Source organism: Callorhinus ursinus, unplaced genomic scaffold (assembly GCF_003265705.2).
Source record: "Callorhinus ursinus isolate GAN/ISIS: 27379988/994484 unplaced genomic scaffold, GSC_fseal_2.0 scaffold32, whole genome shotgun sequence".
Lineage (NCBI taxonomy): Eukaryota > Metazoa > Chordata > Mammalia > Carnivora > Otariidae > Callorhinus > Callorhinus ursinus.
Window position 1 is genome coordinate 12,079,527 of NW_027397094.1, and position 15,777 is coordinate 12,095,303.

At 51.0% G+C, this 15,777-nt stretch overlaps 1 protein-coding gene across 2 annotated transcripts in view; it reads right to left on the reverse strand.

The window, feature by feature from the left end:
- The window catches only part of GPR137B (G protein-coupled receptor 137B), a 51,459-nt gene that overhangs the window by 27,787 nt on the left and 7,895 nt on the right, over nt 1-15,777 (reverse strand). For both annotated transcript variants that reach the window (XR_012374305.1, XM_025850852.2), the window contains exon 2: nt 3,178-3,227. Coding sequence is in view for 1 of the 2 variants with exons in the window: in XM_025850852.2 (XP_025706637.1) it covers nt 3,178-3,227 (50 nt within the window). In the remaining variant the exon portion in view is untranslated. The remainder of the gene's footprint in view (nt 1-3,177; nt 3,228-15,777) is intronic.

The window sequence follows — 15,777 nt, forward strand, 5'->3', positions numbered from 1 at the left end:
ATTGTCTTAAAGAAATCAGCTGTGTTGTGAGACTTGAAACAACATGGGCAAAGTACTTGTAATCCAACATTAAGGTCAAAGTCAGAAAGCAAAATCAAATGTGGCAGAACAACTCTGTTCTGGGAAATGTATACGAAAACCTACAATGGAAAACATCACTGTGTCTCCTCAGAGCTGGAGGAGGTTTCTGCGGGGCAGGAGGGGCGAGTTCACTAGATTTGGTTCCTTTCTTTCCACATGTCTATATTCACAAACTTCCAATCTTTTTCTATTTTATAATTTTTTCTAATAAGCTTGTATCACTTTTATAATGAAAAAAAAGACAGCTTGCAAAACTTAACTTTTCCCCCTGGGCCTGCAGCTCTGCAAGAGAGAGATTTGGAGGTGTGGAGAGCGAGCGGGCGGGGCGGGGGGGGGGGGGGGGGGGGAGGGGGTGGGTGCAGAACAGATCATCTCGCAAGGGTGCGTTTCCATGGCAACAGTGTTTTACACCCTGCCCCAGAATTACTTCTCAGCTCAAACCATAGAGTCAGGATAAACAGTTTATAATGAGAAAAAAAGACCAAAGGAAAAGGAAATCGGTGGGACCCTGCATCTGGGAAGATGACTTTGCTCGTGAGCCCAGAAGGATCGGCAAGCGCAGAGATGAGTCTCTAAGGCAGCTGACCACTCGGGGCTGGGGACAGAAGTGCCAGGCTTGCAGGCTGCCCGCTAATTTGACACAGAAGAACACTGCTACCTCCCACGGTGAGGGGATAGTATTAATGGCTTGTAAAGCGTTGTTTAAATTTCTCTTCTGAGATCTTAGATTCCTTCCAGAACGGAAAAGCAAAGCCCGGTTCATTATGCTTTTTACTCACTAAAAAAAATCAAAGATGGAGAGAAAACAGTTAAAAATGCTTAAAATCAGTGTTCTTGAGCTCCCCCTGCCCAGTATTCACACTTCCTAAGCCAAAGATGGAAAAACATAGGCTGAGAAAGAGAAAAACTGAATCAAATGGGCACCAACTCCAGCAAAGGTGAGAGCTCCCGGGTGTGTCAGGGAAATGGGGGGCACTTCAGTGGAAAATGAAGTGGTTCTTGGTTGGGCTGAATATAATTTTGAAGATGATTATCTTCAAAAACATGGAGCAGCTATAGGAGGAGCTTGAGGTGAGAAGTTTCCACTAGTTCCAGACTGATGGTTTGTGTTTCTTTTCAAATGAGTTGTGGTTCAATTAGGGAAGCCAGTCTACTTAAAAGCCAACATACCAAAGCATCTCAAGGGATAAATCATGGCCTGAAATGTCTGTCATAGCATCTGGCTTAAAAGAAGTGGGGAATCGAACAGAGAAGACGGAAGATGGGCGTAAACATGAAGAACTCTGAGGATTTCTTCATTATTACATCGGAGTTAATAGGCTCCTCCCATTGGTACCTCACCCTCGTGGCTTCGAGGAACTTCTATCTTCTCCAGCCCAAACATCTCAGCCACCTGAATTTCTCCTGGTCTTCTCCCTTCGTCTCTGCAGATCCCCTCCCGCTAAAAACAGCCTATCTTGGTGTCTGCACTTTGGTTCAAGGATCAAGCACTGCCCCACGCACACAACTTCTCATCTAATAGACCCCATCCCCCAAGGGCTCAGAGGCTGAAAACTTTTGAAACAGCCTTCCTTTCTGACCAGTGCTTTCGTATTTCACTTCTAGAAGATACCTCATTACCTCAGCCTCAACCAACCACTTCCAAGACAAGACCAGCTCCATGATCCAATCAGAATATTCTTTCTCCTCCCCAATATTCATCCATTCTTGTCTCCCTAGTCCCCCGGGTTGATCTACATTTCTAGTCAAGAGGCCGGAGGCAGAGAATATGGGTGCAGAGGAAAGGCCAGCTATTTTGTTACCAGAGAGGGGAGAGGATCGCGTACTTGGAGCTGCTCCTTTAAAGGGTTCTCCTTAGGGCCAACATTTTTCTTGGTGGATTCTGAAGTCCCAGTTGAGTAGTCTGGTAGAAACATGCACCAAACTACCCAAAAAGTAGTGAACAAAGACTTCAAGATCAGATGAGAAAAACAAACATGGCACCATCAGTCTCATGACTTGTCTCTTGGCCTGGGTACTGTCATATTACTTTCTGAATTTCAGTTTCCCTGGATATCAAATGGAGATCAAAATACACATTTTCATGATCTTAAAAGTTCTCATCACGGGAAACAAGAATTTTTGTAACCATGTATGGTATAATGGATGTTAACTAGACTTACTGAGGTGATCGTTTTGCAATGTACACCAATATCAAATCATTCTGTGAGATACCCGAAACTAATATATCATTATATGTCAGTTACATCTGGAGAAAAATACGCTTTCAGAATTTTATTTTTTTTAAAGATTTATTTGAAGGGGGGAGAACGCGCAAGCAGAGGGAGAGGGAGAAGCAGGCTCCCCACTGAGCACGGAGCCCAATGCGGGGTTCGATTCCAGGACCCCGGGATCATGAACTGAGCTGAAGGCAGTCGCTTAACCGACAGCCACCCAGGCGCCACACTTTCAGAATTTTAAATAATAAATGTTTATAAATTTAAAATTATATATTTAAATAAAAATACAATATGCATACATTTTTACATATTTTTAAAGTCACAAGAGAATCAAATTTTCATTTTGATTCACGAAGGTAAGTGGCCAAAATCGCCTTTGCAGAAATGCCTGCCCATGCCATTGGAGATCTCCTGGGCAGGGACATCAGAACGACGGGTACCTGCCCCATGTCTTCTGAATGTCTGACTGGTTTCTTTCCTCTCGAGGGTGCTGGGGTCACAGACATCTGAAAATTTGGGGAAATCTATGAACCTTCTCCACAGGAAAAACATGCCTATCCACCTCTTCTTATAAACTTGGCATGTGATTTAAGGCATTCCCTTCCAGATTATGAGCCTCTCCTTTCAGCCCAGCACAGACTGACTTCTTCCACAAAATTCCTGGGACTCTCAACAGTACACAGCAGCCCAGGGCAGAGATTGCTCATTCCGTGAGTGGTTGTGTTGTTTAGGACATCTTTACAGAGTGTTTGCTCCTCAAGGACACAGACTACATTTCTGCCTCAGGGTGCCTAACCCGAGTCCCAAATAGTCAAAAATATATTTGCCAAATGAGGATGGAAATCCTGGCCCCTACCCCCACCCCCCGGGTACTTACCGGTATTTGAGTAATTCCGGAGAATATTTTGACTTGGCTTTGAAAATCACCTGCAATGACAGAACAACATGGGGGTTGGGGATACAGTATACTGTCACCAACAAACCAACATTACCACTCGGAAACCTTCTTTCCCTTTATACCCAGGTGCCAGGGCCCATGTTCTGAAACTGAGATGTTTGCTTTGTGAGGATGTTAAGCTAAAGATTTTCCAAGCTAGCCACACAATTTCAAAAGTAAAGATATTTTAAAATGATGACAATGGTTAAAAAAAAGGAAAAAATAAAGGCATTACTGGTCTACCACTGCCAAGTATTTCTCTTATAAGATTCGTATTTGAACCCGTACTTCCCTTAAAGATCAACAGTCTGCCCTCACCCTTTCTTAGAATTTTCACTGGCACCAAATTCATGTTGTTTGAATGTTAGGTGTCCACCTACCCAGGCCTCAAATTCTGCAGCCCACTTTCAATGTCTCCGGGCTATAGAAGCATCAGACGACTATTATCTACAGGAGAAATGTCACATGTTGGAATTTCTCCACATCTTTTGTGTCCTGCACCATTGCTAACGCGTCCACGCAGGGTGCAGCGGCCGGCCTGGCAGAGCCTCTGAGAAGGCAAAGATGGGAGAAAAGGTAGGCAGCAGCTCATGCTCCAGCCCCAACTGTGACGTGGCCACTAGGCCCTCGGTGCACGCACACGGGGGCTCCTGAGGCAAGCGCAGGTGCCCACAGGGGTGTTGGGGGGCTGGCTGGGGAACTGGGATGGGGTAAGGTACACGTGCTCATGCCCTTGTTCTCCTGGGTCCCTGGTGTCCATGGGGCAGGGGCACCCCTGGGAGAAGGGCGATGCCCAGCATCGGGAGCTGCATCCCCTGCTGCCCAACAAGCCCCGCGGCATGGAGTTCCTAAACCCACCCCCAGCCTCAGCCTGGCCTGCTGGGCCTCTCGGGCCCGCCTCTCCTCACCAACCCCTCACACGCTCTCCTGCTTCTTAGCGCTCTTTGCATTTGGTGCTTCTCCCAGGTGATGCTCAGCCCCTGAGAATATCTAAAGGGCAGATACATTGCCTGAGCTGGACGGAGTAAAAGACAAGGGAGAACAGGGTGAGCCTGTTCCTGGGGGAGGGGAGGAGAGAACAGGCAGCTCTGGGACCTCTGAGGTCACCCAGGGGTTAAATATTGTTGCCCCCTTGCCTGAGGAAGATGCAGTGAGAAATCCGTACAAGAAGGATATCTGAACCCACCCCAGGAAATTCTTCAGTGGATCCCAAGTACGTGGCTAAGTGTGCTGATGCAGATGTCACAAGGGAGCCTCCATGGGGAGCGTATGGGTCAGTTCCCAGAATACATATGCAACAGGAGAAGCCATTTCCCTCTGGGAGCCTTCTAAAAGGCATTCATCTGAGGACCCTCGGTAGGTAATTTTCAGACTTACATGCGCATGAGGCCCACTGTGGAAAACAGTAGTATGGAGAGCCTTCAAAACACATAAAAAAAGAAATACCATACGATCTGGTAATTCCATCACTGGGTATTTACCCAAAGAAAACAAAAACACTAATTTGAAAAGCTATCTGCACCCCTATGTTCACTGCAGCCTTATTTCCAACAGCCAAGATATGGAAGCACCCTAAGTGTTCCCTGACAGATGAATGGATGAAGACGACAGTATGTATATATAATGGAACATTACTTGGTCTTAAAAAAGAATGAGATCTTGCCATTTGTGACAACATGGATGGACATATGGGGTATTATGCTAAGTGAGATAAGTCAGAGAAAGACAACTACCATATGATTTCATATAGATGTGCAATCTGAGAAAACAGGACAAAACCAACAAACAGACTCTGAAATGCAGGGAAATGGTGGTGGCCAGAGGAGGGGTGGGTGCGGGGCTGGGCAGAACAGGTGAATGGGATTGAGAGGTACAGGCTCCCAGTTATAGAATAAATAAGTCACAGAGATGAGAAGTACAGCTTTGGGAAAACACTCAGTATTATAATAACGTGGTACGGTGACTACACTCATCACGGTGAGCACTGAGTAATGTATAGACTTGTCCAATCGCTATGTTGTACACCTAAAATTCTTAACAACACTGTTTGTCAATTATATTTCAATTAAAAGAGAAAAAAACAAAAGAATCACCCGCGGAACTTGCTAAAGGTGCAATCTCCTTCAGAGAGGCCGACCCCGTGGGTCTGGGGAGGAGCCCAGGAATCTGCAAGTTAATAAATTCCCCAGCCCAGGTGATTCTGATTCAGCTAGTCCAAGGACCACCTCTTGAGAAATATTGCTCCTCTTGAATAGCTTTGCAATCATTCATTTAAAACACGCTGAAAGAGGTGATCACAATGATCAGAGGACACAGAGAGGGCACAGTGCAAAGAACAGAGATCGGGGGACACTCGAGGTCCCCGGACAGCCCCCAGACACACACACTCCTGCTCTCCCTCCGACGTCCAGTAATGCACTGCCACTGGGGGACTCCCAGAAACAGACTCCGTACCTGGGGAAGGGGAAGTGCATGGATTCCCACAGACCTCACAGGAAGCAAATCTACCAAGCTTCACGGGTAAGCATTCTGAACTTAGAAATGATTTTGTTTCTGACATGGATTCTTTATCTGTCCTAAATCGTTTTTGGAAGGAAGGAAGGAGTTGACATCACAAATAAATTGAAATAAGACAAATAGGTGGCAAAGGACACTGCCTTTACTCTAAAGGGGTCCTGAGTCCAGCTTTACCTGACAATCTCCCCTGAGATTTTAGGCAAGTTCCATCACCTTTGGTGTTTCTCTGCAGCCCATAAGGAGAAATGTTACAAAACAACCACTCTTAGGAATAAGGAACAGATTAATACATGACTCCAAAGTTTTGCTACAAAATATAACTGATTCACACAACATAGAACAACAGTTTCAGAAAAATCCTTCTTAAATAGTCCTTGGGGACCTTGCTTTTAATAATTCTTGTTTTAAAATTTTAGTAATTCTTAATTAAGAATTCACAGATATCAGGATGCCTGAGTGGCTCAGTTGGTAAAGCATCTGCCTTCGGCTCAGGTCATGATCCCAGGGTCCTGGGATTGAGCCCCGCATCGGGCTCCCTGCTCAGTAGGGAAACCTGCTTCTCCCTCTCCCACTCCCACTGCTTGTGCTCTCTCTCTTTCTCAAATAAATAAACTCTTTAAAAAAAAAAAAGAATTCACAGATATCAAAGTGTAGAGAAGAAACTACAGTATTTTTAAAAGGTGCTTGACCTTGTCAATACCCAAATACTTTTAATGTTGTGCCACACTTAGGGGGCTTGGTTGGTAGCAGGTAACTTCAGCCAGAGTGACTTAGGTTATGGCACGGCCCAAGGGCACTCCATGGGACAGCATCCCCCAGACGGGGCACAATGAGGTGGTCCCATCCTGTGGACTCAGCTCTGTGCAAAGTGCTGGCAGGACTGAGAGAAAAATATGAGCCGTCCTGCCTTCAACAGGCTTAGAGCCGGAGAGGAGAGACCCAGAGGACACAAGATGGGATGCAGACCAGAAAGGCTCCAGCCTCAGCTGGTCCAAGCTCAGGCAGTGAGCAGGTGAGCAAGCTGTGGGCTCTGCCTCGCGGTGGGCACCTCGGCCTCCTCTGCTCCCCAGCCCCATCCTGCCCCGCTCTGGCACTTGCAGCTCCTGGTGGCAGGGAGGAGTATGGGTGGATCAGGGTCAAGTCATGGCGAATCAGGTTCCCTGTTTGCTCCCTGCACCCGCCCGTGCTGGGTTTTCAGGGCCGGGATGAGCAGAATGAAAGACCCAGCCAAGAGCTGAGCAAGGAAGGAAACACGACCCACCTAGTCACCTTCTTTATAAACCCAACAACAGACACTTGTTGACTTCCTGCAGCCCCTGGCCTCTGCAGCTCCATCTGCACACGTTGGGCGGGGAGTGGACTGAACAGAGGCAGGTGTGGGAGGACGGCGTCCAAGGCGAGCCTGGACCCAGAGCACCCTTCCCGCAACATGGTGAAGGATGGGGCTCCCAGCCATGACTGTCAAATACTGGGTCTAGTACTGAAGCCATCTAAGCAATCACATGCTTTGTTCCAACACTTCCACTTCTACAAATTTATTCTGAGGCAGGGCTTCTCAAGATGTTCCTACAGAACTGAGAACTAATAAATGTTACTGGAAATAAGCGTCATATGATCAAATAAATTTAGAAACTGTTAGGCTAAACGGTTTTTCCCTGCAGGAATTTCCCAGTCTTGAAAAGACTAATACCTGCTGTAAATCTTCAAGCAAAACGTACGGGAATGCGGTTTTCCAAACTTACTTGGCCGCTTATGGTCTTCGGAGTATTCTGGGGAACAGAGTGTGGGAGACACTGCCCTACACACCAAGCATGGATGGACACTGTTCACCGCAGCCTTAGTAAGACTCACGGTAATTATAACACAACAAACAAGAAGGAGAACTTTAAAAATGACATCCCCCCCCCCAATACAGGGCCACCAGCCACACAGCACACAGAGCTCGAGGGGCCCATGGGTGAGGCGTCCAACCCTGAGGGGGGCCCTGGGCCCTACCCCGCCGAGCTCAAACTCACCCCGGCCTGGAGGGAAAAAGTCATCACCAGGGAAAGGCACAATCTGATGGTCAGTAAATCATTTGATCCTCTCGAAACTAAAAGCCAAGGTGATAACCACATCAAAATACAAGCCTTGACCATGATTTGTAAAAACTCGATGCCCTGCTGATCATGTGACACATCTATGTCTTAAATGCAATTAGATCTATTCAAGCTGTGCTAAGAAAATCTTCCTTCATCCTTCAAGTTAATTCTTAAGGTTAAGTTCCTTAAAGTTGCATTTAAATTTCTGGCACTTTAAACTGCAAAATTCTGTTATTGTGTATACACACACACAGGTGCATGTATACATGCCCACGCACGTATAAATACATATATATGTACATTTTTTACAATACAGTTTTTGCCTCCATTAATTAAAACGTATAAATGTCCAGATCAAGTTTCCAGCAAAATAAATCTAAACTCTCCTACCCACCTCCACCCCAATCTGTGCTTCAAGAGACGTCATGAAAGGTTGATTCGTGCCCAGAACTGGAGCTAAATGTTCTGGGTAAGCCCTGCTCTCTGGCCTGCCGGGGATCCCTTATCTCGCTGCCCATCTCCTACAGTCTGTGCTGGCTCCCGCTGACCTCAGCAGGAACCCAGCCGGGAGGAGACAGCTCCTGAGGGGGAGGCAGACAAAGATTAATTACCCTTTCCCATTTTATTGTGCTCCTGACAGCACAGGCTTTGCCTGCTTAAGACCCATAAAATCAGAGAGAAGGAAGACAGAGACCGTGTGAAAAGCTAAGGAAAACTTGAGGCCAGACAAAAATTCATATCATTCCCACATTCAGATTGATGGAGTTCACATCAGGTCCACCGCATGGTGCACTGAATCCGGACTCAAGAACTGTAAAAATGAGGAAGAGCTGGTCTCTGACCTCAAGAAACTCACAACCAGACACAGACACGCCAGCAGTGTGAGGAGGGGAGAGGTGTAGAGAGGTGTGAGGTGATCTGAGGAGGTGTGAGTAGGTGTGGAGAGATGTGGACAGGTGTGAGGGGGTGTGCAGAGGKGTGGGGAGGTGCAAGGAGGCATGAGATGGTGTGAGGAGGTGCAGGGTGGAGTGAGGAGATGTGAGAGGGTGTGGGGAGGTGTGACAGGATGTAGAAAGGGGTGAGAAAGTGTGAGGGGGTATGGGGAGGTGTGAGGAGGCACGAGACGGTGTAGGGAGGCGTAGAGAAGTATGAAGAGGGGGCATGAGGAGACAGGAGAGGGGAGGTGTGAGGGGGCATGAGGAGACAGGAGAGGGGAGGTGTGAGGGGGCATGAGGGGGTATGGGGAGTGTGAGGGGGTGTGGGGGGAAGGGGCGTGAGCCGGGGGGTGTGGGGGGGATGTGAATATGGCCCGAGGAGGCATGAGGTGGGGAGGCGTGAGGAGAGGCGGCTGCCTGGCGGGGGCACCTCAGCGCCCTGGGGAGGGCCGCGTCACAGCAGCAGGGCCAGGCCAAGGGGCAGCAGAGCGAGGCAGGGAAGGCCTGACAGGCCCTGGGCGGCAGTGCAGGAGGGGTGCGGTGGGGGTAACACAGTCAGCAAGCAGAGCTGTGCTTTAAGAGGGCGCAGGGGTGAGGACGAGAAGCAAAGCGCCACTGGTGGGTTTGGGCGGAAAGGTGAAAATGGACGCATGTGTTTAAAGGCACATCAAAGACAGAAGGTAGGGGAGTGGTGACTCAGGTCGGGGGGGTTTGGGGAGACACAGGGAATGACCGCTCGGGCTACAGGGTTTCTTTGGGGGGGGTGATAAAAATGTTCTAAGATTGGCGGCGGGGATGGCTGCACACGGCTGGGAATACAGCATCCCTGAAACGGGGTGCCGCCTGGAAGGTGGGTTACGTCCCCACAAATGTGCAGGAGCAAGAGGGAAGTGAGCAGCGGGCCAGGGAGGGAGGGGCCTGGGTGGGGACAGGCCCGGTGTGTGGGGGGGACTGCGGGTGGGAGGGTGCTTTTGGGAAATGAAAGAGGGGGGCCACTCGGGGGCTGGGGCCTTGGTTTTAAGATCAGGAGACCCAGACGTCATGAGAAGGGGTCTCGGCCCTGCACCAACGGAGGGAGGGAGAGGTCAGACAGCAGGGGGCGGTGGAGGGTGCCCCCAGAGGGAGGCGGACGGTGGGGAAACTGAGGCAGGAAGGAGCGCCCAAGAGGGAGTCACAGAGATGGCAGGGGGAGGTGGCCCTGGGGGACCAGGAAGCCTGGCTGGAACCCTGATGTGAAGGGAGAGTCCCAGCTGCTTCTTAGGGAAACAGAAGGGCAGACAATGGGGTCAGGTCTCCTTTCCCTGCCATCCCTTTGGTGTCTACACAGCTGGTGAGAACCCCAGGGTTTTCAGGAGCCGCTGTGGCTGTGAGGGCTGGAGGGCAGGGCGTGAGCATGCAGCCACTTCCATGGGAAGCTGATGCTGTGTCTCAGAAATACAGCATTTCCCGTCACACACGCCCGTGGCCTCAGCATCACCTCCACTGTGGCATAAAGTCCTGCCTAAAACTGGTACCATGGGAAGAAAGCTCGGTGATTTCCCAAGAGGCCATCCAGGGGTGCAGACGTCACTGTGAGCGATCCTGGCTCCGCAGGTTCTGATTTAAGACCAAGTTCTGAGTAGGCATGAGGTGAAGCTGGAAGCTGCCCCAGGCTGACCCCTGAGACTGGGCTGGATTGTGGGCAACCTCCTGCCCCACCTGCAGGCCTGCTCAGGGTCCCGTTGGTAACCCCAGGCCCCTTGCACCACCTTTCAGATGACGCAGGAGGGCCCAGTAGGTGACGTCCTTGCTGGGACAGAAGCAGAGTCTCTAGAGCGGCTGCTGACCTTGGCCTCCCTCCCCACCATAAATTACAGTCCCTGACCCTCTCACCAACTCTGTTCCACCCTTTGCACTCCTGCCTGCCTGTTCGTCCTCCTACTGACTCAAGTTGGCATTTGCTGCCTCACAATCATTTCTCCTAATGTCATGCTGGCTGCTTCTGGCAGAAACGTCCATGCTATTCTTTGTGGGTATGACAGTGTCCCTTGTGCATTCAGAGAAACTAAACAAAAGTAACCTCTCTGTCCCCAGAGGCAGTGTCTGTGGCTACTGAATGGAGCATTATGCTTCCAGACTTGTACTTGATTCAGAGGTGCTGTATGTAGCCATTCTGCCCTATAAACTCCCCCCACCCCACATGACCCGGGTCCCTGGGTCTGCCCTTCTGGGCCCCCGCTCCCTGGAAATGAACAGGCTGAGCGGGCACTCCCCAACCGTCCCAGCCCTAACAGGCTCCAGGCTGCACACACCTGCCCTGCTGGGCCAAGGTCCGGCCGTGGGCTGGGGCCCCCAGGGAGACCCTCCCAGGAGCTGGCTGTGTGTGCCAAGCAGGCCAAAGTCGAAAGAAACCAGTATGTCTCTCTCGCTCACACACACACTGTCTTCAAATGTATGTATGCAGATTCACTTGAAAATGCTACAAATTTATGGTAGGGTTAAGATTCATCATAAAGTACGTACATCGTGTACACCCAAAGAAACTACCTAACCCAGGGAAGCCTGGGTGGCTCAGTGGGTTAAGTGTCTCCCTTCGGCTCAGGTCATGACCCCGGGGTCCTCAGATAGAGTCCCACATCGGGCTCCCTGCTCAGTGCGGAGCCTGCTTCTCCCTCTGCTTGTCCCTCTCCCTGCTTGTGCTCTTTCTCTCTCTCTGAAAATTTTTTAAAAATCTTAAAAAAAAAAAAAAAAAAACTACCTAACCCACACTCATGTACCCACCGCACAGTTCAACCTGGAACACAGCCATCTTTGCTCCAGCTCGGTTTTCATTTTTAACAAATGAAAAAGGTATCCCTGAAGCCCCCGGCATCTCTCTCGCTGGTTCTAATCCCTCCTCTGCGGAGGTAATCCCTTTCTGAATCTAGCCTTACCATACCCAGGAAGGCTTATACTTTTACTGTGTACGTGTGCATTTACAAATAACGCATAGTATATCAATATACCGTATGTAAAAAGTACAGAGTACCATCTTGTGTGGGTTTTCACTACGTCTGAACAACATTAACACTTTCCAGACCCTTGTGCAACTTGTTTGTTTGCCCATCATGACATGTTCGCAACACACATTCTCGCTAAGGCCCGGTGTCCCACTGTCTACAGGCCACATCTGTGTGTCTTTCTCTGGCACAGAGACATGTAAAGATGATCAAGAGGGTGGACTCACGCTGGCTCACCTGGACCTGAATCCTGGCTCCACCAATTGTCAGCTGTGTGACTTTGGGAAAGTTACCTAACCTCTCTGCCTGAAGTACCTCACCGGTCAAATGAAATTAATCACAGTACCCATCTCATAGGTTTCTGTGGGGATCAGGTGAATTAACACAGGTCTAGCACTTAGACAAAGGCCGGTCACCTTGTAGACACTCTGTGTTTATGTGTTTGCTACCGTCATTAGTTCTTGTCTGCGTTCTCCAACCAGGATTCTAAGTGCACAACTACTAAACCGTGACCGCAGAGGCCTTCTTGACCATAAAAGGAACTTTCACACTCAGGAAGGTTAGGAACCAGGACACATTCGCCGTTCGCTCTTATGGTCCCTCCGTGCTGCCCACTTCCTGATATACTGGGGAAATTATGCAAACCCGAGGCCCTGGTCTCCCCAGGTGACAGCCGGTGGTCAGCTGCCTCTGTCGGAGTTTCCCTATGGTGAGCACCCTCATTCACCAGAGCAGGGTGACACGACAACCAGAGTCCCTGAGACCCAAATAGCGCATTTCTCCCCTTCTGCAGGAATCCCCGAGGACAAGCATAAGCCACCTCCAGGGGATCAGCCATCAGGACAGCTCTCTGCGAAAGCGAGGCAAGCATGGTGTCTTCATGTGCGCAGAGACGGACCATGCATTTAAAGCCATGGAACCCCATGAAGGAAAAAAGCGTATACGCTGTTTGTGCCACAGAATTACGGGGTGCAGTAGCCTGAAGCCAAGGTGGGCTCTATCCGGGTCCTGGGCTGGCCACATGTGAGGGGTCTCCAGGGAGGTGACTGGGCTCCAGGGTCAGGTCTTCACCGTTTCAACTCCTGCCTTTGAACTTGGCAAGCTCACGGCTCGAGGAGCGAGTCCTGCTCACTTCCTAGCCTCGTGCCGTCCCGAGGAACACAGGCAGAGTCCCCAGCAACTAAGTGAGCTGCTTTTGCATGTGACCTTGAGATGCACAGTGATCTTGCCTCGGCTCTGAACTTCCCTGCAATTGCTGTTAGCCGGCTCCAGCCCTCCCAAGAGCTCTGCTGCACCGTCCCGTCCGCTGACCCAGCACCTAAGACGCACTTCCAGGCACCCGCGTGCACGCACGTACACACATGTCAGTGCCTCCACATAGTGGGACAAGGAGCAGGAGCTGGGTCTCTTGCCTAAACTGCCCCTGACTCTCAGTGCTCACTCGAGGAACAGAGGGAGAGGTGTCACAGCAAAGAGGCATCTCCGCTTGCTTCCCTCCCGTCCTCTCGTGTTTCCAGTTCCCACTGGTGGGAGGGCCTCCCTGTCCTCGTCAACAGAACTGGGCTCCATCTGACAGTGCCCACACCAGCCAGGCCACCCCAGAAGGCTCTAGGCCGGCAGGCAGCCCAGGAGGGGCAGTGGCACCCGGAGAGCACCCCTCACAGTCAATCAGCAACACGTGGAGCCTGGCCTTCAATTTTCTTGCTTTTCCTTGTCGTCGGGCACCTGAGCATCTGGATTCAGGGGTATGGCTGGCCAGACAGCCATGAACCTGCTTGGCTCAGCCCTGATGACCTCTCTTCGCCTTTCTAGGCCTTGGTATCTATCCGTGAGACAAAAGGGTTAGTCCCAATACCCATTCAGGTGCCTTCTACCTTTAAAACTCTAGGACATGAAGGGCACCTGGGTGGCTCAGTCGGTTCAGCATCTGCCTTCAGCTCGGGTCATGATTCCAGGGTCCTGAGATCGAGTCCCGCATCAGGCCCCCTGCTTCTCCCTCTAACCTCTGTCCCAGCTCATGCTCTCTCTCACTCTAGCGCTCTCTCTCTCCCCCAAATAAATAAAAAAAACCCAAAACTCTAGGACATGAAGAGCCTTCCCAGAGCCTGTGGCCTCTGCCCTGGGAAGCCCCACCCGTCCGGCTGCTGCCTTGCTTCTCAGGGGGCATGGGCCCCACCTGTGGGCCGGGGGGAAGGACCTGGGCCTGGGTCACAGAAGCCCAGTCCCACCCTGGGGCCCGCCGACTCCCCTGGGCAGAGGCCACGGGGAGAAGCACCTGCCGTCTGCGCTGGGACAGATGGAGACTGTCCTCTCCTGTTTCCAGTTCCCACCAGTCCAGCCAAGTTCTGCTCCTGCCTCCACGCCTCCCTGGCAGCATTTTCTCTCTTCAGCCTTGTGAATGGAAAGGACCTTGACCACACAAGGTGCCATGATCATCACTATGTTTCTGAGCCGCTTCTACAGCAACCGCCACTGCAGGGCACAATCTGCAGGTCAAGGCCCTGCCTGCAATTGTTCCAAGTGTGCATGACACGCACATAAAAGAGCACCTTAGTAGCAAGGAGGAGACCTTTCCAGCACAGGAAGCTTAGCTTGGGGGGACGGGTGGTCAGCGGCCGGCCAGGCCCAAAGTCTCCCAGAAGGAAGGCCCTATGTGGCCGCCGCGGGCCACGTCTTACCACGGCCATGATCCTTGCACCAAAGTATGCAGAACTACAATATAAGTTAGCAGTGAAAGTGCCTCGGGTGTCTTTCCCTCCCCAAAATAACTTCCTGCCTCATGAGTGAGGAGCATTCTGACATTCCGTGGGGACTACTGCCCTAGCTGGGGGCAGTGTGGTACCGGCTACGGACGGCCTGCTGGTGTCCCCCTCAAATCACAGGCTGAAATCCTGCTCCTTGATGTGATGGCATCAGCAGGTGAGGCCTCTGGGAGGCACTTAGGTCAGGAGGGTGAAGCCCTCAGGAGGGGCAACAGTGTCCTCATGAAACGGGCCCTGGAGAGCTCTCCCTGCTCTCCACCATGTGAGGACCCAAGGAGAAGTTGCCATGTGCCACCCGGAAGAGGCTCTCACCAGAGCCCAACCATGGTGGCACCCTGATCTCAGACTCCCAGCTCTAGAACGGAGAGAAATGGCTGTGAAGCCACCGTGGTTTTCGGTTATAGTAGCCTGAGCAGCCCAAGACGGCCCCGACGGGGCTCCTTGTATCCACCCCGGACAGAACGGCCCTCAGTACTTGCCAGAGAGGAAGCAATGTGGCAAGACACCGGGAGTGAGGACTCCTTCTGCTCCTGGAGCTGCCCCTGGCTCACCGTGGGCCACTGGGTGGGGCTGATGGGGACCAGGAGAGTGAGGGACAAACCCACATCCCATCAGAAACAATGAAAGGAACTGAGAATGTCCCACCCCTTGTGGACAGGACCTGGGAGGATACATCTGCCACCACATCTGCAAAGGGCTGTCCTGGGGAAGAGGGACTGTATCTGCTCGGAACAGCCCCAAGGGGAGGAACCGGAGCTACCCAGACTTCCCCTCAAGCACCACCTTTCCATCCCGATGCTCGGAACCCCAGGAAACTGCCGCCGGGAACAAACCAGAGCAAACAGATTTGCCTTTACACTTAAATTGTAACAAATGCCGCTGGTTCTTTTAAAAACATGCAACGTGCATCCTGGAGGAAGAATTGTAGAGATGAAGGAGTGACCACTGCAAACATCCCACTTTGTGTCACCGCTCTAAGGACTGCCACCAAGTAATGTCGGCCAACGACACAAGAGATGTCCGTCACATAGTGTGTTTGCCCACTCAGTGTCAACTTCCATCAAGGCAGGAGCCATGTTTGCCCTTCATCCTGTCTACACAGCATCTAGAGAATCACAGGCTCTCAGAAACACATGATAGCACCACCTCAACGTCCGTCAACAGGGGAAAGGGTGGCCAACTGGGGCAGACACTTACAATGGGATATCATCCAGCCCCAAGAAGAAATGATGTCGTGCCACGTGCCATGACATGGATGAGCCTCGAA